This window comes from Pristiophorus japonicus, chromosome 22 (genome assembly GCF_044704955.1).
Source record: "Pristiophorus japonicus isolate sPriJap1 chromosome 22, sPriJap1.hap1, whole genome shotgun sequence".
Classification (NCBI taxonomy): Eukaryota; Metazoa; Chordata; class Chondrichthyes; family Pristiophoridae; genus Pristiophorus; species Pristiophorus japonicus.
Genome location: NC_091998.1, coordinates 26,177,745 through 26,203,989, shown reverse-complemented (window position 1 = coordinate 26,203,989; position 26,245 = coordinate 26,177,745). Strand labels below are relative to the sequence as shown.

Genomic DNA, 26,245 nt, shown 5'->3' with positions numbered 1-26,245 from the left:
GTTCTCATCTATATGCTGCCCTTCAGCAACATTATCTGAAAACACAGCATCGGTTTCCAAATCATCATCATAGGCAGTCCCTCGAAAAGAGGATGACTTGCTTCCATGCCAAAAAAGGATGCGTTCACAGGTGTTTCAATGAAGGACCTAATATTCCAGGTCCTGAACTACATCCTGAAGGGTGGAAGATGCCTCTGCATGGATTTTTTTAATGTTGACGGCACCCAGCTCTACCTCACCACCACTGCCTCCACTGTCAATAAATTGTCAGACTTGTCCAACATCCAGTATTGGATGAGCAGAAATTTCCTCTATTGTCTTCGGTCCCTGCCACAAACTCTGTTCCCTCACCACTAACTCCATGCCTCTCCCTGGCAACTGTCTGAATCAGGCTGTTCACAACCTTGGTGTCGTAGTTGACCCCAAGATGAGCTTCTGACCATATATCCGCAGCATCACTAAGACCGCCTATTTCTACCTCCAGAACATCACCCGACTCCGCCCTTGCCTCAGCTCATCCGCTGCTGAAGCCCGTATCCATGCCTTTGTTACCTCTAGAATTGACTATTCCATGCTGGCCTTCCACGTTCTTCCCTCTGTAAACTTGAGATCATCGTAAACTCTGTTGCTCGTGTCCTAACTCGCACCAAGTCCAGTTCATCCATCACCCCTGGTTCCTGATTAAGCAATGCCTTGATTTTAAAATGTTCATCCTTGTTTTCAAATCCATCCATGGCATCACCCCTCCCTATCTCTGTAATTTCCTCCAGCCCCACAACCCTCCCGAGATATCTGCTCCTCTAATTCTGGCCTCTTGAGCATCCCTGATTTTAATTGCATTGGTGGCCGTACCTTCAGCTGCCGAGGCCTGAGCTCTGGAATTTCCTCCCTAAACCTCTCCGGCTATCTTTCTTTCCTCCTTTAAGACACTCCTTAAAACCTACCTCTTTGACCAAGTCTGCCTTAATATCTCCTTATGCGGCTCGGTGTCAAATGTTGTTATATAACGCTCCTGTGAAGTGCCTTGAGACGTTTCACTACATTAAAGGCGATATATATTGTTGCTGTTGCTTGCTGAGCACAAATTGGCTGCTCCTACATTACAACAGTGACTACACTTCAAAAGTACTTCATTGGGGTGTAAAGTGCTTTGGGTTGTACTGCGGTCGTGAGAGGCGTGATATAAATGCAAGTCTTTATATGCAATTGTTTTTTGTTTTTTGAGGGTAGGATGGGGAGTGGTCACAAAATCATCGCATTGTATAATTAATAAACTAAGAGGAAAAGGTTGTCAAAGATTTATGAAGGCAAGGGGCCCTTTAAAGGTCACATACTCTTTGCCTTGCTTTGCTGCATGGCCACAAATGAAGATTTGTTCTGGGTGTGTGTGTGAGTTTAGTGCTTTCCTTCTGCAGACATCAGAGGCTAGCCAGTAGGTGGTGCTGCCTGCACTCAGCCTCACTGGTAGGCGACTGCTGCGTGTGTGCTGACGGGTGGAAGACGGAAAGGGACCTTCTTGTTTAAAAAAAACCCACAAAAGCCGTGAAACAATTTTTTTTTGTTGCATTTGAAACGATATTTTTGCTTAAAAGAGAAAGGAAAATGTCTGCAAGTTGCCAGCAGAGTGAATGCCGAGTAATCCCCACCAGGACTGTGCTTCTGAACGATGCAACGCAGCTACCTCATGACTATTGCACTACGCCGGGGGGTACGCTGTTCTCCACCACTCCCGGAGGTAAGGGGGCAATTGCGGCTTCCCCCAGTGATAATGCAACCTCCGCTGCTCTCTGCTGGCTTGCATGTTAGGCAGTGATTAGATCTCTGAAATGCAGAGGGGCCTTGGTGCTTCACAGAGTGCGGGTGTTGCTCTTTAACTCTGCATTACAAAGGGAAGGAGGGCGAGAGAGAGGGGGCTTTAACCCATTGCCAAAACATAAATAACCCTCCGTGCAATATTTTGCAATAAAAATTTGGCTGGGTCCCGTTCACTTTCGCTCCCCATTGCTCGCCTATATTTGCACACACGCGCACATAAGGCTGCAGGCCGCTTTGCAAGAAGCTTAACCTCGTGCTACCGAGCGGGGGGTTAACTTTTTTTTAAATTATGTACATTTTTTTGGCAAAAATACAGCAAACTCGAAGTGTACCAGGGTCGAATCGGAGTTAATGCAGCCGTGCGAGAATGTTGCACGCATTTTACTGCATTGAAACATGTTTTTGTTGGTCAATTGTACAAATCAGGACTTTAAATGGGTCTGGATTCGCTGATCGCTTTCTTTTCTTGGTCAATTTCCTCTTTGCACCGAGCTCTCTATCTCTGCGCCCAATGCTTTTTACATTTAATCCGGGTTTGTAATGCAACATGCAACTAATTGAAAATACAGTGTTGGAGGGGAGTTGTGTTTTCAGACATTTATTTCCCCCTTCCTCCCCTGCTCTTTCAGGGGGTTGGATTTCATGTTTTAGACTCGTGATCGCGTCCCGTCCGTCGCGCACAAATAGTTGTCGGTAGAGCCCGCCTCCTCTTCCCTCTTGCAGATGTGTCCATTTGCAAGGCTAGGCTCTCTTGTCTGCTGACTGAGTCCAGGCAGTTTCTGCAGGTTTGCCTTGGGCTGGGTGTGGCGTGTTTTGATGGGATCATTCAGGGCCGGTAGAATCAGCTCAGCAAATGCTCCCCGCCGCCCTCCTTTTGTTTTTAAAGAGCACCACAAATGAGAAAGAAAAACATGTTGTGGTCCAAATCAAAGTAAAACAATGCAGCAAGGGAAAAATGTCACAACAGCAAAGTGAACCTTCCCAACTCAGTCACTTGTTAAAGTGTGGCTTTCATATACTGCTTTTCAAGAGCTCAGGATGTCCCAAAGTGTTTAACAGCCAACAAAAACTTTTATTAAAAGGAGATAAGAGGAGACTAATCGATGTCCTGTTTCTGACTGCTCCATTTTTGATCAGGGCGGAGGAGCAGTGAGAGATCAGGGCCCAGGAGCATTGTGATCGGGGCCCAGTGGCAGCACGGACCAGCCCACACTGCGATCTATGGATAGGAGGAACATGTGTGCACACTGGGCCCGTGCAGCAGAGCTTGGTCTCCAGTCATCTTGGTTAACCCTTGCCACTGGATCAAGACCTAGCTCTGTCAAGCCCGTGTGGTGGCTGGTGTGCAACAGCCACCTCCCGTTAAAAGAATCCACGCACAGGCATCTTCCACCCTTCAGTATGTAGTTCGGGACTCGAATGTCAGGCCCCTCATTGAAACACATGTGAACTCATCTATTTTTGGTGTGGAAGCGGGTCATCCTCGATAACAAGGGACTGCCTAATACTATACTATAAAACTTTTGTTTTAGTCACTTGTAATGGAGGAAATGCAGCAGCCAATTTGCGCACAGCAAGCTCCCACAAATAGCAATGAGATAATGACCAGATCATCTGCTTGTGTTTTTAAAAAAAAACCGCAGACTTGCATTTATATAGCGCCTTTCACGACCACCGGACGCACCAAAGTGCTTTACAGCCAATGAAGTACTTTTTGGAGTGTAGTCACGTAGGAAACGCAGGAGCCAATTTGCACACAGCAAGCACCCACAGACAGCCAGCCGTGTGATCAGATAATCTGTTTGTGATGTTGGCTGAGAGGCAAATATTGACCAGGATACCAGCGCTAACTCCCCTCTGCTCTTTGAAATTTTACATCCACCTCAGTGGGCAGACGTGGCCTCGGTTTAAAGTCTCTTCTGAAAGACAGCACCTCCAACAGTGCAGCACTCCCTCAGTACTGCACTAGAGTGTCAGCCTGGATTTTGTGCTCGAGTCTCTGGAGTGGGACTTGAACCCGTGATGATCTGAGTCGAGAGGTGAGAGTGCTACCCACTGAGCCACAGCTGACATCTGCTATGATGCCAGTGTCTAAGATGCTCTATACTCTGTGTGCCCAGTGGTCATGAAAGGCCCAAAATGTACACTGCATGTTGCCTCTCCAAGGCCACCTGGGCATAGAGAATCTGGCTGGGGAATCTGAGGCACATGGGAATATTACAGTTATGATGAGCTGAATTCTGAATGGGAAGGGGGCTGAGCAAGAGTGAGAAATTACTGGTCCATGACTCCTTTAGTGTCAGCTGTGGCTCAGTGGGTAGCACTTTTGCCTCTGAGTCACAACGTTGTGGGTTCAAGTCTGACTCCAGAGACTTGAGCATATAAATCCAGGCTGACACTCCAGTGCAGTGCTGAGGGAGTGCTGCATTGTCAGAGGTGCCGTCTTTTGGCTGAGACGCCTTCTCTCTCGGTGGACGGAAACGATCCCATGGTATTTTGAAGAAGAGCAGGGGAGTTATCCCCGATGTCCTGGCTAATATTTATCCCTCAATCAACATCACTAAAACAGATTATCTGCTCATTATCACATTGCTGTTTGTGGGAGCTTGCTGTGCGCAAATTGGCTGCCGTGTTCCCCACATTACAACAGTGACTACACTTCAAAAATACTTCATTGGCTGTAAAGCGCTTTGAGACATCCGGTGGTCGTGAAAGGCGCTATATAAATCCAAGTCCTTTTCCTTTCTTTTTTCACAGGAGGGGTAAATTTGAGAATAACCAAAGGGAGATGGACACATTCCGACTGTCCATGTGTTATGTAGACAATTCATATTTTCGACTTGCGTGCAGTGACAGAAATTAGCGCCGCTCCTCTAGTTCCTATCCGAAGCTCCTGGTCCAGGGTGGGCAATGAAGCTCAGGAGATCGGGAATTCTCACCCACAATATGTGGCAAGTTTTGATCTCCGAGCAGCAATGTTAGTTGACGGGGTGATGAGAGAACTGGGGAAGAAGCGAATCAGACTTCTGTGAATTGGTGGGATGGGAAGGTCTTATCATTCTGATGACTGTAGCATTTTTTTGGCTTACTTGAAGAGTTACGCCCGATATATTCTGAGTTTCCCTGGATTTCTTCATTTTGGCTCTCTCTCCCCTCCCTCTCTCTCCTTCCCCCCCCCCCTCCCTCTCTCTCCTCCCCCCCCCTCTATCTCTCTATCCTTCCCCACCCTCCTCCCCCCCCTCTCTCCTCCTCCCCCTCCCTCTCTCCTCCTCCCCCCCCTCTCTCCTCCTCCCCCCCTCTCTCCTCCTCCTCCCCCCTCTCTCCTCCTCCCCCCCTCTCTCCTCCTCCCCCCCCCTCTCTCCCCCCCCCCCTCTCCTCCCCCCCCCTCTCCTCCTCCCCCCCCTCTCTCCTCCTCCCCCCCCTCTCTCCTCCTCCCCCCCTCTCTCCTCCTCCCCCCCCTCCCTCCTCCTCCCCCCCCTCTCTCCTCCCCCCCCCTCTCTCCTCCTCCCCCCCTCCTCTCCTCCTCCCCTCCCCCCCCCCTCCTCTCTCCTCCTCCCCCCCCCCTCTCTCCTCCTCCCCCCCTCTCTCCTCCTCCCCCCCCTCTCTCCTCCTCCCCCCCCTCTCTCCTCCTCCCCCCCCTCTCTCCTCCTCCCCCCCCTCTCTCCTCCTCCCCCCCCTCTCTCCTCCTCCCCCCCCTCTCTCCTCCTTCCCCCCCCCCTCCCCTCCTTCCCCCCCCTCTCTCCTCCTCCCCCCCTCTCTCCTCCTCCCCCCCCTCTCTCCTCCTCCCCCCCCTCTCTCCTCCTCCCCCCCCTCTCTCCTCCTCCCCCCCCTCTCTCCTCCTCCCCCCCCTCTCTCCTCCTCCCCCCCCTCTCTCCTCCTCCCCCCCCTCTCTCCTCCTCCCCCCCTCTCTCCTCCTCCCCCCCCTCTCTCCTCCTCCCCCCCTCTCTCCTCCTCCCCCCCTCTCTCCTCCTCCCCCCCTCTCTCCTCCTCCCCCCCCTCTCTCCTCCTCCCCCCCTCTCTCCTCCTCCCCCCCCTCTCTCCTCTCCCCCCCCTCTCTCCTCCTCCCCCCCCTCTCTCCTCCTCCCCCTCTCTCTCCTCCTCCCCCTCTCTCTCCTCCCCCCTCTCCTCCCCCCCTCTCTCCTCCTCCCCCCTCTCTCTCTTCCTCCTCCCCCCTCTCTCTCTTCCTCCTCCCCCCTCTCTCTTCCTCCCCCCCTCTCTCTCTTCCTCCCCCCTCTCTCTCTTCCTCCCCCCCCCTCTCTCTTCCTCCCCCCCTCTCTCTTCCTCCCCCCACTCTCTCTCTTTCCTCCCCCACTCTCTCTCTTCCTCCCCCACTCTCTCTCTCCCCTCCCCCACTCTCTCTCTCTTCCTCCCCCACCTCTCTCTCTCTCTTCCTCCCCCACTCTCTCTCTCTCTCTCTCTTCCTCCCACTCTCTCTCTCTCTCTCTCTCTTCCTCCCCCACTCTCTCTCTCTCTCTTCCTCCCCCACTCTCTCTCTCTCTCTTCCTCCCCCACTCTCTCTCTCTCTCTCTTCCTCCCCCACTCTCTCTCTCTCTCTCTTCCTCCCCCACTCTCTCTCTCTCTCTTCCTCCCCCACTCTCTCTCTCTCTCTTCCTCCCCCACTCTCTCTCTCTCTCTTCCTCCCCCACTCTCTCTCTCTCTCTCTTCCTCCCCCACTCTCTCTCTCTCTCTCTCTCTTCCTCCCCCACTCTCTCTCTCTCTCTCTCTTCCCCCACTCCTCTCTCTCTCTCTCTCTTCCTCCCCCACTCTCTCTCTCTCTCTCTCTTCCTCCCCACTCTCTCTCTCTCTCTCTTCCTCCCCCACTCCTCTCTCTCTCTCTCTCTTCCTCCCCCACTCTCTCTCTCTCTCTCTCTTCCTCCCCCACTCTCTCTCTCTCTCTCTTCCTCCCCCACTCTCTCTCTCTCTCTCTCTTCCTCCCCCACTCTCTCTCTCTTCTCTCTCTTCCTCCCCCACTCTCTCTCTCTCTCTCTCTTTCCTCCCCCACTCTCTCTCTCTCTCTCTCTCTCTCTCTCTTCCTCCCCCACTCTCTCTGTCTCTCTCTCTCTCTTCCTCCCCCACTCCTCTCTCTCTCTCTCTCTCTTCTTCCTCCCCCACTCTCTCTCTCTCTCTTCCTCCCCCACTCTCTCTCTCTCTCTCTCTCTCTCTCTTCCTCCCCCACTCTCTCTCTCTCTCTCTCTCTCTCTCTTCCTCCCCCACTCTCTCTCTCTTCTCTCTCTCTCTCTCTCTTCCTCCCCCACTCTCTCTCTCTCTCTCTCTCTCTTCCTCCCCCACTCTCTCTCTCTCTCTCTCTCTCTCTCTCTCTCTCTCTTCCTCCCCCACTCTCTCTCTCTCTCTCTCTCTCTCTTCCTCCCCCACTCTCTCTCTCTCTCTCTCTCTCTCTTCCTCCCCCACTCTCTCTCTCTCTCTCTCTTCCTCCCCCACTCTCTCTCTCTCTCTCTCTTCCTCCCCCACTCTCTCTCTCTCTCTCTCTTCCTCCCCCACTCTCTCTCTCTCTCTCTCTCTCTTCCTCCCCCACTCTCTCTCTCTCTCTCTCTCTTCCTCCCCCACTCTCTCTCTCTCTCTCTCTCTCTCTCTTCCTCCCCCACTCTCTCTCTCTCTCTCTCTCTTCCTCCCCCACTCTCTCTCTCTCTCTCTCTCTCTCTCTTCCTCCCCCACTCTCTCTCTCTCTCTCTCTCTCTCTCTCTCTCTTCCTCCCCCACTCTCTCTCTCTCTCTCTCTCTCTCTTCCTCCCCCATCTCTCTCTCTCTCTCTCTCTCTCTCTCTCTCTCTCTTCCTCCCCCCCCCACTCTCTCTCTCTCTCTCTTCCTCCCCCACTCTCTCTCTCTCTCTCTCTCTCTCTTCCTCCCCCACTCTCTTTTGTAATCCTATACTAATGATTCAGAAACATGAGCTCAAATACCACCACGGCAGCTGGGCTATTTAAATTCAGTTAATTAAAAAAATCTAGAATTTTAATTAAAAGCTCGTACCAGTAATGGTGACCACTGAATTGCCGTTACCTCTCGACTTGACTATTCCAAAGCATTCCTGGCTGGCCTCCCACATTCTACCCTACGTAAACTAGAGGTGATCCCAAACTTGGCTGCCCGTGTCCTAACTTGCACCAAGTCCCGCTCACCCATCACTCCTGTGCTTGCTGATCTATTTTGGCTTCCGAATAAACAACGCCTCAATTTCAAAATTCTCATCCTTATTTTTAAATCCCTCCATGGTCTCGCCCTCTCCCTATCTCTGATCTCCTACAGCCCCACAACCTCCCGAGATCTCTGCGCTCCTCTAATTCTGCCTTCCTCTAATTCTGCCCTCCTGAGCATCCCTGGTGGCCGTGCCTTCTGTTGCCTAGGCCCCAAGCTCTGGAACTCTCTGCCTAAACCTCTCCACTCTTTCCTCCTTCAAGACGCTCTTAAAACCTACCTCTTTGACCAAGCTTCCTGCACTAATTTCTACTTGTGCGGCTCGGTGTCAAAATGTTATAGCTTAATACTCCTGTGAAGCGCCTGGGACATTTCACTATGTTAAAGGCGCTATATAAATACAAGTTGTTGTTGTTTCACCATCTGGTTCACCAATGCCCTTGGTGAAGGAAATCTGCTATCTTTACCCACAGTCTGACCCCCAGACCCACAGCAATGTGGTTGACTCTTGCTTGATCATTTCTGAAGTCTAGCAAGACCAAAAAAAACTGCAGCGGTTCAAGGCAGTTGCTTCTCACGAGCAATTAGGATTGGCTGATAAATGCTGGCCTTGCCAGCGACGCCCACATCCTGTGAATGAATAACGAACAACAAATCCATAGTTGTCCAGAGAAAGACTGGGATTACCTGAATTGAGACGATGCTGATTTAACGGTTTTAAGTAAACTATAAGTAAACTTTAAGTAAAGTATTCTCTTGCAAAATACTGCGGATGCTGGAAATCTGAATTTAAAAAAAAAAATGCTGGAAATACTCAGTAGTCAGGCAGCACCTGAGAGAAACACTTAACGTTTCAGATGCTGCCTGATCTGCTGAGTATTTCCAAAACATTCTGTTTTTATTTGTATTCTCTTGCAATAGCTTCAGGAGATGTACGGGTGGATGCCATCAAAATGAAACAGTAGAAGTGAGGAAAGGTGCCACTCAGACATTCACCTGTTTTTATTTCCTTTCTAGGTGCTGACCAACTTGCTGTACATATTGAACATTTTCTGTTTCAAAATCCTGAAGATAACCTGAAGTTAGCTTTGTGTTGGTGATAATAAAGCACAAATGCTTAATGTGTCTGTATGACTCTCTTTCTCCCAAAGGGCTGCAGGCCAATTTAAATTTTCAAGACTGAGAACAATAGATCTTTCTTGGGTAAGGGTATTGAGGGATATTGAGTTGAGGTATAGATCAGCCATGATCTAATTGAATGGCGGAACAGCCTCGAGAGGCTGGCTGATCTACTCCTGTTCTTCTGACATGCCTCCCGCCATTTTTTATTGAATGCTTTGAACAGAAAATAAACTAAGGAATATTTCCATTTCAGTACAAGTTCTTTTGACTCCCAGTCATATGTTCTTGTAGTGAAAACTAAAATAATTACAGAGTGAAATCATTTTGTATAAAGTGCTTGAAAACGAGGCATGCAAGAACAGTCCTCAGGAGCTGACTTGTTTCTAGTCCGGCTATTACAGCTATTACACTCTAACTAACATTACTCCTATTTCCTAGTGGATGATGTGTAGACTCGGGCTCTCCAGCAGTAAAATGACTTCCACGTAAATGGAAAACTGCTGTCTCAAGTTATAGAACGCAGCTGAGCATCGTGACTCTCTCAGAGCATTGGTCTGCATCACACGTCACAACACTATACTGTAGTAAAATCCTAAATATTGGGAATCTGTCATTTCATCACAACGCCAATCCCATCTGAAACTTGGTTTCCAAACCCTGGCAGTTCTGTAAGTGCCCCCTGACAGAAATAGTGAAGAGAAGCCAGTTAATGTATTCACACCCCAGAATCATCTCCTCCTTGAACAAAATAAAATCTGCAAGTAATCTTGAAGGAAATAAGCTGCTCATGCCCCAGAAAATGCCTATAAAGGAAAACTTTTTAAAGCTTGATTTATATAATATAATATAATATAATCTGAACCACTGCGGCATTAGTTGCTGTAAGTTGGGCGCTATTCAGTTTTATAAGGATAGGAGTTTGTTTTAATCACGTAGTTCCTGCTATCTATGAACTTATTTTGGATGATTGCATTTATAGGGATGATGGCCCTAGAAATAGTGGATGCATTGGTGATAGACTTTTCCAACAGTCTATCGACTCTGGATCAGTTCCTATGGACTAGGGTAGCTAATGTAACACCACTTTTTAAAAAAGGACGGAGAGAGAAAATGGGTAATTATAGACCGGTTAGCCTGACATCAGTAGTGGGGAAAATGTTGGAATCAATTATTAAAGATGAAATAGCAGCGTATTTGGAAAGCAGTGACAGGATCGGTCCAAGTCAGCATGGATTTATGCTGACACTAAGTCAGACAAGTCTTCTGGAATTTTTTGAGGATGTAACTAGTAGAGTGGACAAGGGAGAACCAGTGGATGTGGTGTATTTGGACTTTCAAAAGGCTTTTGACAAGGTCCCACACAAGAGATTGGTGTGCAAAATCAAAGCACATGGTATTGGGGGTAATGTACTGACGTGGCTAGAGAACTGGTTGGCAGACAGGAAGCAGAGAGTCGGGATAAATGGGTCCTTTTCAGAATGGCAGGCAGTGACTAGTGGGGTGCCGCAGGGCTCAGTGCTGGGACCCCAGCTATTTACAATATACATTAATGATTTTAGATGAAGGAATTGAGTGTAATATCTCCAAGTTTGCAGATGACACTAAGCTGGGTGGCGGTGTGAGCTGTGAGGAGGACGCTAAGCGGCTGCAGGATGACTTGGACAGATTAGGTGATTGGGCAAACACATGGCAGATGCAGTATAATGTGGATAAATGTGTGGTTATCCACTTTGGTGGCAAAAACACAAAGGCAGAATATTATCTGATTGGCAGATTAGGAAAAGGGGAAGTGCAACGAGATCTGGGTGTCGTGGTACATTAGTCATTGAAAGTTGGCATGCAGGTACAGCAGGCGGTGAAGAAGGCAAATGGTATGTTGGCCTTCATATCTAGGGGATTTGTGTATAGGAGCATGGAGGTCTTACTGCAGTTGTACAGGGCTTTGATGAGGCCTCACCTGGAATATTGTGTTCAGTTTTGGTCTCCTAATCTGAGGAAGGACGTTCTTGCTATTGAGGGAGTGCAGCGAAGGTTCACCAGACTGATTTCCGGGATGGCAGGGCTGACATATGAGGAGAGACTGGATCGACTGGGCCTTTATTCACTGGAGTTGAGAAGGATGAGAGGGAATCTCATAGAAACATATTGTCTGGACTGGACAGGTTAGATGCGGGAAGAATGTTCCCGATGCTGGGGAAGTCCAGAACCAGGGGACATAGTCTAAGGACAAGGGTTAAGCAATTTAGGACTGAGATGAGGAGAAACTTCTTCACTCAGAGAGTTGTTAACCTGTGGAATTCTCCACCGCAGAGAGTTGTTGAGGCCAGTTCACTGGATATATTCAAGAGGAAGTTAGATATGGCGCTTACGGCTAAAGGGATCAAGGGGTATAGAGAGAAAGCAGGCAAGGGGTACTGAGGTGAATGATCAGCCATGATCTTATTGAATGGTGGTGCAGGCTCGAAGTGCCAAATGGCTCCTTCTGCACCTATTTTCTATGTGTCTATATCATGGCCTTGACCGAAATTTCACTGAGTAGTGATGGCCCCCGCCACCCCCCGCCCCCGGCTTGGCTACGCCCTGTCCCGCCTGGCTATACCATCCACCACCTTCCCCGACAAAACCAATGTGGTGGCAATGTAGTCCTTCTCACCATGCCTCACCTTGGTCTGCCCCCTATTCCTCTGGCACCTCTGTCTCCCTTGAGCATTTCGCCTTGCTTCATCCCTTTTTGCCTCTCCTTTAACCTCCTTGGCCGCCCACCTAAACCCAGGTTTCTTGCTGAGATATTTTCCCTGATTTCTTCCCTCAGCCACTGCACTGCGCGACTTCTCTCCCTCGGCGATTTCAGCCTCCATATCAATTTACCTTGCCCTCTGTCCTCTGAATTCACTGGCCACCTATCCTCCACTAACCTCTCGCCCCACGTTCATGTCCAACCCCATCAACCTCGCCATCTCATGTGGCCTCTATGCCTGTCCTTTCAATCACCGCTGAAGCCAACTCTGATCATTTCCTTCCTTCCAACCCCACTTCCTCCCCCCCTGCCCCCCAGTCACTTTCAAACTCCATAACTGTCTAACCCTTGGCCCTCCATTCAACATAATGCTTCTTCAGCTATCGAACTGCTCAATCACATACCTATCTCCTGTTTTGATGCCCATTACATAAGAACATAAGAAATAGGAGCACAAGTAAGCCATTCGGCTCCTCGAGCCTGCTCCTCCATTCAATAAGATCATGGCTGATCTGATCTTGGCCTCAACTCCATTTCCCTTCCCGCTCTCCATTACTTTCAGTGCGAGAGTCAGTATGCTTTGGTTCTGTTCGATAACTTTGATCCCCAGAAAAACCCTTGCTTTCCCACCATTTTCACTTCTTTCTCCGTCTCCTCCCTGCCTCACCTCATCTGCTGCTGAAACCCTCATCCATTCCATTGTTACCTCCAGACTCAACTATTCCAATGCTCTTTCTACTGGCCTTCCATCCTCTATAAATATAAGACCACCCAAAACTCTGCTGCCCGTGTCCCCTTCACCCACCACCCCTGTGCTCGCTGACCTACATTGGCTCCCGGAAGACCAACGCCTCCATTTTAAAATTCCTTCAACCCCCTTCGCAATCTCACCGCTCCCCAGCTCCGTAACCTCCTCCAGTCCTACAACCCTCCAAGAAGACTTCTTGTGCATCCCCCACTTCCTTTGTGCCTCATTGGTGGCCGTGCCTTCAGCTGCCTCGTCCCTAGGCTCTGGAATTCCCTCTCTAAACCTCTCCACCCTTCCTTGTTTAAGATGCTCCTTTAAAACCTACCTCTTTGACCAAGCTTTTAGTCACCTGTCCTAATATCTTTCTTTGGCTCAGTGCTGTGAAGCACCTTGGGGCATTTTACTATGTTAAAGATGCTATATAACTACAAGTTACTATAATTCACAATAATTCAATAGTAAAACTGTGTCTCTTTAAAGCAACATGGTCTAATTATTAAGTAAACCCAAACTGATGTCACTCAGAACTTAACTGCTTGAACAGGTAACATTGCAACTTGTAAAATCCTCACTTTAATTTTTTTTCTACCTCTAACTTGAGAGAAAGTAACATCTGATTCTGATGGGCTTAAATCCTGTCCTCCAGCGAGTTTGACTGATACTGACGGGCTGCAGCTAATCTGGTTCTTGCTGACTCCAATCCTGCCCTCTGATTAGTTGTTACTGGATAATTCCAGCAAAATCTTTTCCTGCAAGCCAGTGACTGTTGCCAGTTTAAGCTTACAGTTGGCATCTATGTTTGTGCCCGGGCTGTGTGCTGGTACCCACTAGTTATAGAATAATAGATAGTGTACACTCCAAGTAAGTCTGTGTAGTGTAGATAAAGCTATTCATCCAACTCCCGTGTCAGTATTTGGCTGTGGGCAGGTTGGGTTTTGGTGACTGTTCATGCACCATCAGATGTTCCCATTATTCTATGAATGTTGTCGTGCCGGAATGTTTGCAGGGTAACTGGAGATATTCAAAACCCCAGTGGTAGGAAGGCCTCCACTATGAGTCCGAACAATCAGCTGGGATTATTACTGACCAAATCTACTCGACTGCCTTCTGCATCTGAGGAATTGGACTTGTTTTGTAAGCCGTTCATTGGTGTAGCCCAGTCTTGAGCACTGCAATTGAGGAGTAGTCACACTGTGCCTTTTTCCATCAGGTGGAAATGTAATAAACAAGAAATCAAGGAGGGAATTAAAGGAATCCAATAGGGAATTCAGAAGAAACTTCTTTACCCAGAGAGTGCTGAGAATGTGGAACTCGCTACCACAGGGAGTGGTTGAAGGGAATATAGGTGCATTTAAGGGGAGGCTAGACAAGCATATGAGGGAGAAGGGAATAGAGGGTTATGCTGATGGAGTTAGATGAGAAAAGAAGGGAGGAGGCTCGAGTGGAGCATAAACGCTGGCATGGACTGGTTGGGCCAAATGGCCTGTTTCTGTGCCGTATATCCAAAGTAACGAGCTTTGGTTGCCTGGGATTGGTACAAAGGGCATCAATTGAGATGACTGGCAGGTGTTGGGACTCCTGTTCCATCCTTGACCATTAATGGTTGGTCACATGGGCCCATTGCAATGTGAAGCCAATCGACACGTGAACCAAAAAGCGTTGGGCTACATTCACGCTGAGTGATTGTTTGGGAATTGCAAACGTGAACTTGCTCAGGGCTCCGCAGGAAGCGGGTGGCCCCGCTGTTGAGACCCTGTGAATCAGGCGACTCCAAAGCAGGAGCTGTGGGAGTTTGTTTTTAGAACACTGACTGTGCCCAGTGTTGACAAAGGAATATGCATCACGTTGAGCCAGAGAGTCTTGGATTGCAAGGGGAATGTCGGAGGGCTGGGATGAACGGGGACTGCGGATTGAGAACAATCTGCATAGCCAGAAGCTGGAGTTGGCCCACTTGAAAGTGAAGGAAAAGATGGTTTTGTGGGGCAAGGTGGCCTTTGTCCTGTCTTTGTATTTCCAGATAAATTGCTGTATTGCTTTACAATATAGTCCTATTTGGGAGAATGAGCAATAGGTTTGATGTGTAGGTTTTGCCTGGGAGCCGTTGTGTATGCCAGAGAGCGGTTTGTGAATGGAGTTTCTGTATTTGGCACGGCAACACAATACGTTGTTTGTGCCTTTGATGTATTTTTGGGTTTGACTCCGGAGGGATTTCTTCAGTCCCGTGTTTTTCCATGTACAAGTGGAGCGATAGGCCACTGAGGGGAGGGGGGAGCTGTGGGTCGTGTGTCTGCCCCAATGGCTGGCATGGTTGCCCTTCAAGTTCTGAGGCTCTGGTATCTTCTTTTGGGCTGACCCATCTACCAGACCTTGATCCAGCTAGCGGCTCCAAACCCATCGCAATTGAATGCCTTCCCTTGCCCAGAACATCGTGACCCAAGCAGTGATTTACTTCAAAATAAAACAAGAATAAATTTGGAAATTAAAAGCTGTTGTCCCACCCCTACGGAGTCCAGCCCAGCTGGCCATATTATTGTCTTCTCTCCTTCTCCCCTCGGGGTTAAAATTATAAATGTTGGTGCTCCTATCATAAACTCCCTCCCCCATGGATGCATCTCGCTCCACATAACTGAAGTTCCTCATCACTGGTACCGTTCTAGTAAATCTCCACTGCACCCGCTCCAAGGCCTTGGCGTTCTTCCTAAAGTGTGAATGAATGAGGTCTGATGTCGTAGACTTGTTAAAAGTCTCAACACAATTTTTTTTTTCTGTAATGTTCGTGCCCTCTTCAAACAGTTGAGGGAATGGCAGCTGAGCGGGATGTTTAGTTTAGTTTGACATGTTCGGTGACGTTTAATGAATTTGTTTCAGGCACCCGGATTATTTATGATCGGAAATTCCTTATGGAGTGTCGCCATTCCCCAGTTGCGAAGACCCCGCCTCGTTACCTCCCGCACATCCCAGGAGTTACTACCCCCGGCATTGCTGAAGATACCAAGGCAGAAGCGAACGATGCCGGCCACTGTGGAGGCAATAACCGTGAGGGGAAATCGACCTCCGGTGAGATTCGGCAATAAATAAACCGCGGCGTGACTGGCGTTTACTAAAGTTTTAATTCTAAATTCATAAATGTTAAATTGGAAGTGATGGGTGATAATGATGAGCAGTATGTATTAGCAACATATAAGTGCAGTAACCATGGTTACTGGTCCAGTGCGTGTACTCCTAACTATAGTTTTTATTCAATGCATCAGCGCCACACTTGTGTACACTCAGTCACTTGTGCTCTCTTTCATACGCGCTCTCTTGCGCACTCAATCTCTCTTGTCTTGTTTTCTGTCCCTCCATTCTTCAGATTGCTTTTTCCTCACTCCTGTCCATTTTCCTCTCACTCCGCTCTCTATCTGTAACATCCCCTGGAGTAGGTCGATACTGTGAGTGCACTACCCTCCAACTCCAGAATTCACAGGATTACCAGAATCATTACCTCTTCGACCTGGCTTGGTAACGGTTGGAGGCCCAATAGCGTCTAGTGCAGTTTGAGTCAGAAAATAACACGGATGCAGCCAGTCATTTGGTAGATACACTCTTTTTTTGTACGTTTTGTCAGCTGCCTGGGCCCTAAGCTCTGGAATTCCCTCCCTAAAGCTTTCCGCCTCTGTTTTTTCCTCCTATTTTAAGTCTCTCCTTAAAACCTACCTCTTTGACCAAGCTATTGGTCACCTGTTCTGATATTCCCTCCTTGGGCTCAGTGTCTATCTTTGTCTAGTTACGCTTCTGTGAAGCGCTTTAGGACGTGTTTCTACATTTAAGGCTCTATATAAATGCAGCTTGTTGTAAAAGTAACAGGCCTGTAATTACTCAGAAGCTCCATCTCTGGGTATGACATGGGCCTCTCCCAAATCCTCCAGCTCACGCCCATACTCAATAGAACCCCAAAATATAATCGCTAGGATGTTGGCGATTGCCTTCAACATCTCCCTTGGCATATATCCTATCAGGCCCTTGTGCTTTGTCTTCCTTTAGCTAAGTTTTCCTTTTTGTGCATCATAATGTCACCTGAACTGAGTGCTCAACCACTTCCGGATTCACCTCCTCTCCATTATCTTTCTCTTTTTAGTACAGACAGATGCAAAGTATTAAATACCTCCACCAATTTTTTGATCATCTACTAATTGGTAGTCTCCCCTCTCCAGGGTCCCATTCGACCTTGGTCACTTTGCAACCACATCTTCATATTACGTAGATATGAGGGGCGAGCTGGCTAAGGTAAATTGGGAAACTACATTAAAAGTTATGACAGTAGACAAGCAATGACGAGCATTTAAAGAATTAATACATAATTTACAACAAATATACATTCCTTTTAAGATACAAAAATCACAGCCGAAAAGTGGTCCAACTGTGACTAACCAGAGCAGTTAAAGATCATATTAGATCAAAGGAAGAGGCTTATAATGTTGCTAAAAAGAGCAGTAAGCCTGAGGATCGGAAGATTGGGCAAAGGAGGACCAAGAAATTGATCAGGAAAGAGAAAAAAGAATGAGAGTAAATTAGCAAGAGACATAAAAGCGAACTGTAAATGATTCTATAGGTATGTAATAAGGAAGAGATTAGTGAAATTAAATGTGGGCCCATTAGAGGCAGAGACAGGAGAAATTATAATGGGCAATAGGAAATGGCAGAGATATTAAACAAATACCTTGTATCTGTCTTCATGGTGGAAGACATAAAAAACATTCCGGAAATAAGACCAAGGGTCTAGAGAGAATGAGGAACTTGAAGAAATCAGTATAAGTAAAGACATAGTACTGTAGAAATTGATGGGACTAAGTGGCGACAATTCCCCTGGAGCTGACGACTTGCCTCCTGGGGTTTTAAGAGGTGACTGCAGAGATAGTGGATGCACTGGTATTAATCTTCCAGAATTCCCTAGATTCTAGAACAGTCCCCAATGATTGGAAGGTAGCAAACACAACCCCACTGTTTAAGAAAGGAGGAAGAGAAAAAAATGGGGAAATTTAGGCCAGTTGGCCTGACATCAGCAGTACACAAAATGCTAGAATCTATTATTAGGGATGTGGTAACAAGGCACTTAAAAAATCTTAATATGATTAGGCAGAGTCAGCATGGTTTTATGAAAGGAAAATCGTGTTTGTTTTGAAGATGTACCTAGTAGGATGGATAAGAGGGAACCAGTCGATGTAGTATATTTGGATTTTCAAAAAGTATTCGATAAGGTGCCACACACGAGGTTATTACAGAAAATTAGGACTCATGCGATTGGGGTTAATATATTAGCAAGGACTGAGGAATCGGTTAATGGACAGAAAACAGAGAGTAGGAATAAACAGGACTTTTTTGGGTTGACAGACTCTAACTAGCGGGGTAATGCAAGGATCAGTGCTTGGGCCTCCGCTATTTATAATCTATATTAATGACTTCGATGAAGGAACTGAGTGTAACGTATCCAAGTTTGCTGATGATCCAAAGTTCGGTGGGCAACTAAGCTGTGAGGAGGACGCAACTAGGTTTCAGAGATAACGACAGGTTGACTGAGTGGGCACGAACATGGCAAATGTGGGGAGGTGTGACGTTATCCACTTTGGCAGGAAAAACAAAAAAGCAGAATATTTTTTGAATGGTGAGACACTGGGAAATGTTTGCATTCAGAAGGACCTGGGTGTCCTTGTACATAATCACAGAACGTTAACGTGCAGGTACAACAAGCAATTAGGAAAGCAAAAGGTATGTTAGCTTCTGTTACAAAGGGATTAGAGTATAAGAGTAAAGAAGTCTAACTACAATTATACAGGGTGTTGGTGAGGCCAAACCTGAGTACTGTGTACAGTTCTGGTCTCCTTACACAAGGAAAGACATACTTGCCTTCGAGGGAGTGCAACAAAGGTTCACGAGACTGGTTCCTGGGATGAGGGGATTGCCCTATGAGGGGAGATTGATTAGACTAGGCCTATATTCACCAGAGTTTAGAAGAATGAGAGGTGATTTAATTGAAACTTATCAAATTCTTAATGGGCTTGACCGGGTTAATGCTGAGATGATGTTTCCCCTGGCTGAGGAATCTAGAACACGGGGTCACAAATAAAAGGTCGCCCATTTAGAAATGAGGAGAAATTTCTTCTCTCAAAGGGTTGTGAATCTTTGGAATTCTCTACCCGAGAGAGCTATGGATGTTAAGTCATTGAGTATATTCAAGACCGAGGTCGAGAACGTTTTGGGAATGAAGGGATGTGGGGATAGGGCGGGAAGGTGGAAGGTAGAAGATCAGCCATGATCTCATTGAATGGCGCAGCAGACTCGAGGGGCCGAATGGCCGACTCCTGCTCCTATTTCTAATGTTCTTAAGTCTTTATCTTTTTACTGTCTGCCCCCTTATCGCCAGTGCTACCTGACCCAGCCTCGCGATTGGTGCACTAACTTGTCTACACCAGACGCACTGGCAACAATTTTCCGCTCCCAGTCCGCCATTTTTTCCCCCCACCCGATGAAACAAACGGGCCGGCAAATCGGGCTGGGGAACAGGGTATCGGAACACTGCAGCCGGTGTGTATCGGTGGGTGGTTCCCTGGGGTGTTCTTCAGCAATATAAGAGGGGCTGGCCTCCCCTGAGGCGGTGAAGACAGCAAGTGGAATTTAAATGGGTGCCGTGACCATCGCTGTGGACATGGCCCGATGGCGGAGGTCTTGGAGACACTCGGGGTGTGCAGGCTGAGGAACAGAGACTGTGTACAGGCCCGATGCCAAACCGTGACTTGGCCAAACAGCAGTTCCATAATGTTGCGTTTTTTCCCGACTTGAGGGGATTTCCTGGAATTCACTGGCACCTGCGCCCATTCGAGCTCTCCGATCGGACTCGATTTTGACTGGTGATGTGCTGCAATCATGATCAGATAATCTGTTTTTGTTATGTTGACTGAGGGATAAATATTGGCCAGGACATCGGGGAGAACTCCCCTGCTCTTCGAAATAGTGCCATGCGATCTTTTACGTTCACATAAGAAGGCAGACAGGTCCTTGGTTTAATGTCTCATCCGAAAGGTGGCACCTCTGATGTTGTAGCTCTCCCTCAGCTTAGATTTATGTGCTCAAGTCCCTGAAGTGGAACTGGAACCCACAACTTTCTGACTCCGAGGCAAGTGTGCTACCCACTGAGCCACAGTTAGTCTAGGCTGACACTTCCGTGCAGTACTGAGTTGGTGCTGCACTGGCAGAGGTGCTGTCTTTCTGATGAAACATTGAACCGAAGCCACATCTGCCATGGCGGCTGTAAAAGATCCCATGGGTCTTTTCGACGACGAGCAGTGGAGTTATCCCCAATGTCTTGGCCCATCCTCAGCCAACATCGCTGAACCGGATTGTCTGTACGTTTATCTCATTGATGTCTGTGCGTACTTGCTCTGCTTAAAAAGAGCATTTATATAGTGCCTTTCACAACCTCAGGATGCCCCAGAGTAGTCACTGTTGTAATGTAGGCAGCCAATTTGCACACAACCAGCCCCTTGGCACATCCAGCTCGTGAGGACCACGTGAGCAGACCGGTACAGTCCCAGAGCAAGTCACTGCATTTGTTGCATCTGGTGTGACACAGATGCAAAGCAATGCCATGGGGCCAACTAAAGAGTCAGCCGAGATAATGCGCTTGTGTCACTGAAGAGAGGCGAGAGGCTGACGTCTTGGTTCCGTGTTCGCAACAATGACTACGCTTCATTCATTGGCTGTGAAACGGTGTGGGATGTCCTGAGGAGGTGAAAGTTGCTATATAAACGCAAACTTTTTTTTTTCATTCTTTGTAAAGTCACTGGCACGTGTGTAAATTAGGTTGAGGCCCCTTGATGTGGCTCTGGGTCCCACACTGATTGAGGTAAGTTGTTGGACCTGAACTGCAATTAAAGCTGAAATGGCCCCCCGTGCATATTATTAACCAGGTTGTGCTTTTTTTTCGTTGCTTAAGCCTCGGTCTGATTGGTGGTGATTTCCCCCCCCCCCCCCCCCCCCCCCCTTGACTCGACAAGCACCTCCTCTGATCCCGCTTTAAATAGTTTACGCACCAAGGTATTGACGGGTGACCTCTGTTCCTTGTTCCAGGGGAGGATGCTCAGTTTGAGATGGACATCTGAGCTATCCGTGCACTGACTGCAGACTCCACTTCCCGACGCTTCGACGACCTGGCTTGTGGTTCCAAACGCCTGGCTCTTCTCGGTGGCTCACCAGCTCTCCTGAAATCTGCCAAAAAAAAGTTCACGCCAATAAGTTCTGCCTGTGGCCTGCGGTCAACCCTGCAACATTTCCACTTCGTCCACATGACCTTTAAATCATGTTTTTTGCAGCGAAATAAGTTGGTCCTCATTATCCACCGGATTCTTGGAAATAATGGGGGAACAAAATCGCCCTTTTGTTGAGAGGGAGAGAGAGAGAGAGAAAGATGAAAGTTTTGTTAATGGACAAAAGAAAATTATTTTTTAAAACAATTTGTACGCAAAGCAATTTGAAGCAGTTTCCATAATGCAACACGGTATATCGCGGCTGAGAATAATGTTTCCTTTTAAATTGTGGTTGAAAGGGGTTTTGCTACAAAGCCATTATGTTGTCCTTTACTTTTTTTAATTGTGGAATGATGTGGAATTTTGCGTTGGGTTCTGCGAAAACCCACAGTGAGCTCCTTGCTTATCTGTTTTAATTGTAATCCATTGAATTCGCAAGCCTTCAGTGTTTCTTTTTAAGCTAATGTTCCGAAAGTTTTCTTTTAAAGCAGTGGGATTTGTTGATGAACGAGTTGCATGTCCGCGTCCTCCATGTCTTTCCACCGCTTCATGTTCAAGCTGGCGCACATCCCTGATACACTTCCCTCCTGTGAACAGGAAACCGTGCAGGTCCAAGCAAGGCACAATTAAATCCGCATCTTGGCCTGAATGGGAAGAGCGTGGGTGTGTATTCTTGGCGATGTCTGCCGTTCATGGCAGCTTGCCCACTGGGAACTGTGTGGTCCTGTGTTTATACCGTGGCCAGCTAATTGCTAGATTTGGAAACTTTTTTGTTAGCAATGTCAATGAATGGGCCCATCTTGTATTTATCTGGTGGGCAGAGTTGAGATAATACTGTAGTTGGTTCCGCCAGGTTGGCTCAGATCCTCGAGTGCGTGGAGGTTTGTAGTATTTGTCCTTTTTTTTTCTGAAGCATTTTATGTAACATTTTCCACATTTAAGTGTTTGGGTTGGTGAGTTTTAGCGTTTACTATTTGGAAGATGTAGTACCACCTTGGCATTGCCTGTATCGGGAGGGAGGGGGGGGGGTGGTGCAGGGATTCAGTCTCGAGTTGAAGCTTAATTCTTGATTTTTAAAAACTGGAGACGGTTGGACATACACGTCCGATCTGTCGGTAGCGGGAAGAGGGAGACAAGTTAGCACTCGGGGAGGGAAGACTCTGCTTTGGAACTCTGATCGTAGAATGTCACAACTCCGAAACAGGCCATTCGGCCCATCAAGTCTCCGCCCATGATTCCCCTCCATATGAGCTGTCTATCTAATCCCACTCTCCTCGTTCCTCTTAAAGTAACCAAATCTCCTTTTTTTTTCTAAAAGAATGAATGCGCTCTGCTTCAACAATGGTTTGTGTGAGAGAATTCCACTCTCTAGTCATTTATTTTTTAAATAAAACGAGAATCTCCAGCTGCCCCAGCTGAAGGGTGTCACCTGGACTTTGGGCCTATCTTTCTCTCGCAGGTGCTGATCGACGTGTACGCCTCTAGCATTTTCTGTTCTTTGTAACGGGCAGCGGGTGCCATTTTGTTTTCAATGGATCTTGAGGCAGGAACGTCACTGTGTTGCCGCTGTAAGTAATTCATACTCTGAACAAATGTAATAAAAAATCAGCTGCTGGTGGAGATCAACTCAATTGGCAAAAAAGATTGTGTGGTAAATTACGGATTTTTTTAATTTTGCAACTTGCTCCAATAACCAGCATGACGCACGCTGGCACCGTGACTCTCCTTTGAGTGTCCGATAATTGTTTTTCGGCACAGAAATGGTGTTTGCGTCACTTTATAAAAGAGACCTTTTTATTGGTTGAGACCAGTTTCGTTTCACCACCATTTAGTGTCTGTTCGGACACCGTGTTTTCACCTCAAAACACACAAGTCGCACAGAAGCAGATCTCAGAAACATCCAACTTTTGTTTCAGATCTTGAATCCTGATTGACTTTTCGTCCGTCTCCTGCCATCCCTTTTACCCCCCCAGGGTACCGGGCCAACTTTAGTGCCCCTTCTGCCTGCTTGGCTCAAATCGGCCAATGTAGCCCAGATTAGGCAAGGTACCTGGGCCCTTCCAGCAAGTTGTAGCCCGGAGTAGGGCTGCCTCCTGCACACAGATCATTGTCTCCTGCACCTCTAACTGAGGGCGGCCATCTTGTACCCGAGTTACAGGGTTGGGTTTGGAAGTGCTGCCACCATTTTGCGGCGTTGTGCTCTCCCCGGTAAAGTTGCTGGTGGATAAAGATGGGGCGTCATTCTCTCCGAATCGTGGCCCCTGCTATTTCCTGTGCCCTTACTGCTGTGGATTTATCAATGCTCACTCATGCTCCCTTTATAACTTCTCAAGGTGTGAGGGGGAGGGCAGTTAGATTTCCAGCCCATCCCCATCGTTCACTCGATTTCCTCCCTGAAAGTGTTGACTTGAGCTCCAGTATGATTCTGCAAATGCCGCCTGCCTTAGTCTCGAAAGTTATTGACCAGCTATTTGACTGCAGGCTGATGGCACCCAATCCTGATCCTCCACTACACGCTGTGAATCTTCTAATGTGGTCGTGCGATTTATAAGTAGCTTAATTGGTGAATTTGTTTTCCACCTTTGGGCTCAATTAAGCCAGTTGTACAGCCCTTGCCTCCCCCCCCGTCGCCCAATATTAGCGGTGGCGATTAAACTCTGGGACTTCCTATTCCCTTCGAATTCTGCACCACCGAACCATCCAACAACCCATCAAGGCAGCTTTTAAAATTGAGATGTTATGTACTTGTGCCGTTTCAGGCGCGGAAGGCTCCAGATTCAATCGCTCGTCTTTGCTGAGTTAGCTGCCCTGAGCTAGAGTAGTGACTGTGGGAGCCCTGTAACTAGTATCCATATTCTTGGACAATACTAGAGGTTGCACTCCTCATAGGATGAAGGTTGGCTGTGATGCCCTCATGGGTGAACAGCAAGCCAACACTCGCTGTCTCGGGTTGGTATGCTGAAGGGCACTTGGGTAAGATACCATATGAGCGCGGCCATACTCTAAGGCGAAGAGGAATTTGAAAGGGCAGGACTGTACCAACATCGCACGTACTGTCGACATGGCATGCAGGGTGCGTGTACGTGTGTGTGGCAGCATATGGACCGAGTAAGTCAACAGGTTGGCTCACAGATTTACAATAAAAGCTAATACTCCCATTCTGTGACGGGGGAGGGGGGGGCGGTAGGAGAATGGTGTGGGTCGGTGGTGGAATAAACAGTAACAATAAGGGCCAGTGCCTGGGAGGTTGGCCTGGTCCCTATTCCAGTGCCTAGGTTGCAGTTCACCTCCTTTCAACCAATTGCACTTCCTAATCGCGTGACGTCCGAGGTTACGCCTAATATCTGCGGCTCTTGGAACCCAGAGAAGTTGGTTTCCTTTGCATTGACCTTTGGAGCGCATCACTTGTGGAAGTTAGCGGGAGCTGATGGTGCATAGCTGACTGTTTTCCTGCCTCCTGTTTCCAGCCCGGGAATACAGCCTCGGGTTGCCAACTCCGGGTAGACACATTCCTGGAGCTGTCATCTCATGACCTCCTGCCTCCAACCATGTGATGCGCAGCGTTCCCGCACCAATCAGAAAGCGAATAGATGGCATTACCCAATTGGATGATTCTTGACCTGTCTGTCAAACGGCCCTTTTCCCATAATGGACAAAAGTTCCCCCAAAAATTTAAAACACCATTTTTTTTTTATTGCCCCCTCTGATATTTCACTGGGTTGCTCGCAGCCAGCAGTGTCCTTAATTTCAGCCTTCGGTTCCTGGAGACTCCAGGCCAATCCTGGAGGGTTGGTAACCCTCGTATAGCACGACAGGATATTCGATCCCACCTACCTAGCATTGTCACTGGGTTCAAAGAGCCATTGAAATACTGGCCACGTTCACTATCGCAGTGTGAACAGGATTCCCACATCCTCTCGTGGTGAGGGTGCCCCCTCCATTATTCCTCATCTCCTCATCAATTCACATCTGTTGGCAAGCTTTCTGTGGCTGGGTGTTACTCTGGGTATGTTGGTACTGCCTGGATTTATCATCAATGGGAAAATATTCTTTGTGTGGAATAATGTTTCCAAAAACAATAAACTTTATCCTTTTATATTGTGTTCAGAACTGGAGTGCAGTTTCTTGTGTTTTCTAAATAATTTTTGGAACCTTTCAACTTTAGTGTGTTTTTTAAAAGCACAGAGTTGGTTGGACTAATCGATTGGGGCCAAAGGGTCCTTGGCTTGAATCGTGACTGGCTTCACTCAGCATTTCATTCTCCCAAGAGGTTTAAAAGACACCACATCTGGATAAGAGGGGAAGCAGAGACTCAGACAGGGCTTGATGGGATATAAGAAATAGGAGCAGGAGTAGGCCATAAGGCCCCTCAAGCCTGCTGCGCCATTCAGTAAGATCATGGCTGATCTTCGACCTCAACTCCACTTTCCTGCCCGATCTCCATTTCCCTTGATTTCCCCTATTGATCTTAGCCTTGAATATACTGAACTAGTCAGCATCCACAGCCCTCTGGGGCAGAGAATTCCAAAAATTCACAACCCTCTGAGTGGAAAAATTCCTCCTCATCTCAGTCTTAAATGGCCGACCCCTTATCTGGAGACTGGTCCCTGGTTCTAGACTCTCCAGCCAGGGGAAACAACCTCTCAGCATCTACCCTGTCAATCCCCTTCAGAATCTTACATGTTTCAATGAGATCATAATGTCTTAGAACATAAGAAATAGGAGCAGGAGTAGGCCATACGGCCCCTCGAGCCTGCTCCGCCATTCAATAAGATCATGGCTGATCTGATCGTGGACCCAGATCCATTTCCCTGCCCGCTCTCCATAACCCCTTATTCTCTTACCGGTTAAGAAACTGTGTTATCACTGTCTTAAATTTATTCAATGTTCCAGCTTCCACAGCTCTCTGAGGCAGCAAATTCCACAGATTTACCACACTCTTTTGAGAGAAGAAATTCCTCCTCATCTCAGTCTTACTTGCTGTCTGTCTCCTATAAATTCAGATAGTCAGTCTTAATATCCGCACATTCTGGTTGAGAGACATTCTGCTGGCAATGGACTTCTTTACATCAGTGGGCAGATGCAGCATAATGGAGAATAATGAGCCACACAGACCAGGATGGTGGCAGGTGTGATTCACCTTGTGCTGTGTAGGGGAGGGTGCAATGCTGGCGAGAGGAGGGTGGGTTGGGGGAGATGGCCAGAGTTAGAACTCCACATTACCCAGTAGTGGCTACTGCTGGATAATATGCCTGAGGGTGTGTGGACATCGGGAGGACAGGATTAACACAAATAAACTTTGTTTTACATTGTGTTGTGATGTCTTCATGGTTAAATAGCATGCCAGTGCTAAGTGCCCAGACTTTAAAAGAAAAACCTTCACTTGTGCCAT

General features: G+C 47.8%; 1 protein-coding gene across 1 annotated transcript; it reads left to right on the top strand.

Annotated features, from left to right (window-relative positions):
- The first annotated feature begins 1,451 nt into the window (after window positions 1–1,451).
- eif4ebp2 (eukaryotic translation initiation factor 4E binding protein 2) lies at window positions 1,452–24,956 on the top strand. Its single transcript, XM_070865792.1, has 3 exons — window positions 1,452–1,735; window positions 15,443–15,631; window positions 20,678–24,956. The coding sequence occupies exons 1-3, from the start codon at window positions 1,603–1,605 to the stop codon at window positions 20,707–20,709; spliced, it is 354 nt and encodes a 117-aa protein (XP_070721893.1). The 5' UTR covers window positions 1,452–1,602; the 3' UTR covers window positions 20,710–24,956.
- Window positions 24,957–26,245: the final 1,289 nt, after the last annotated feature.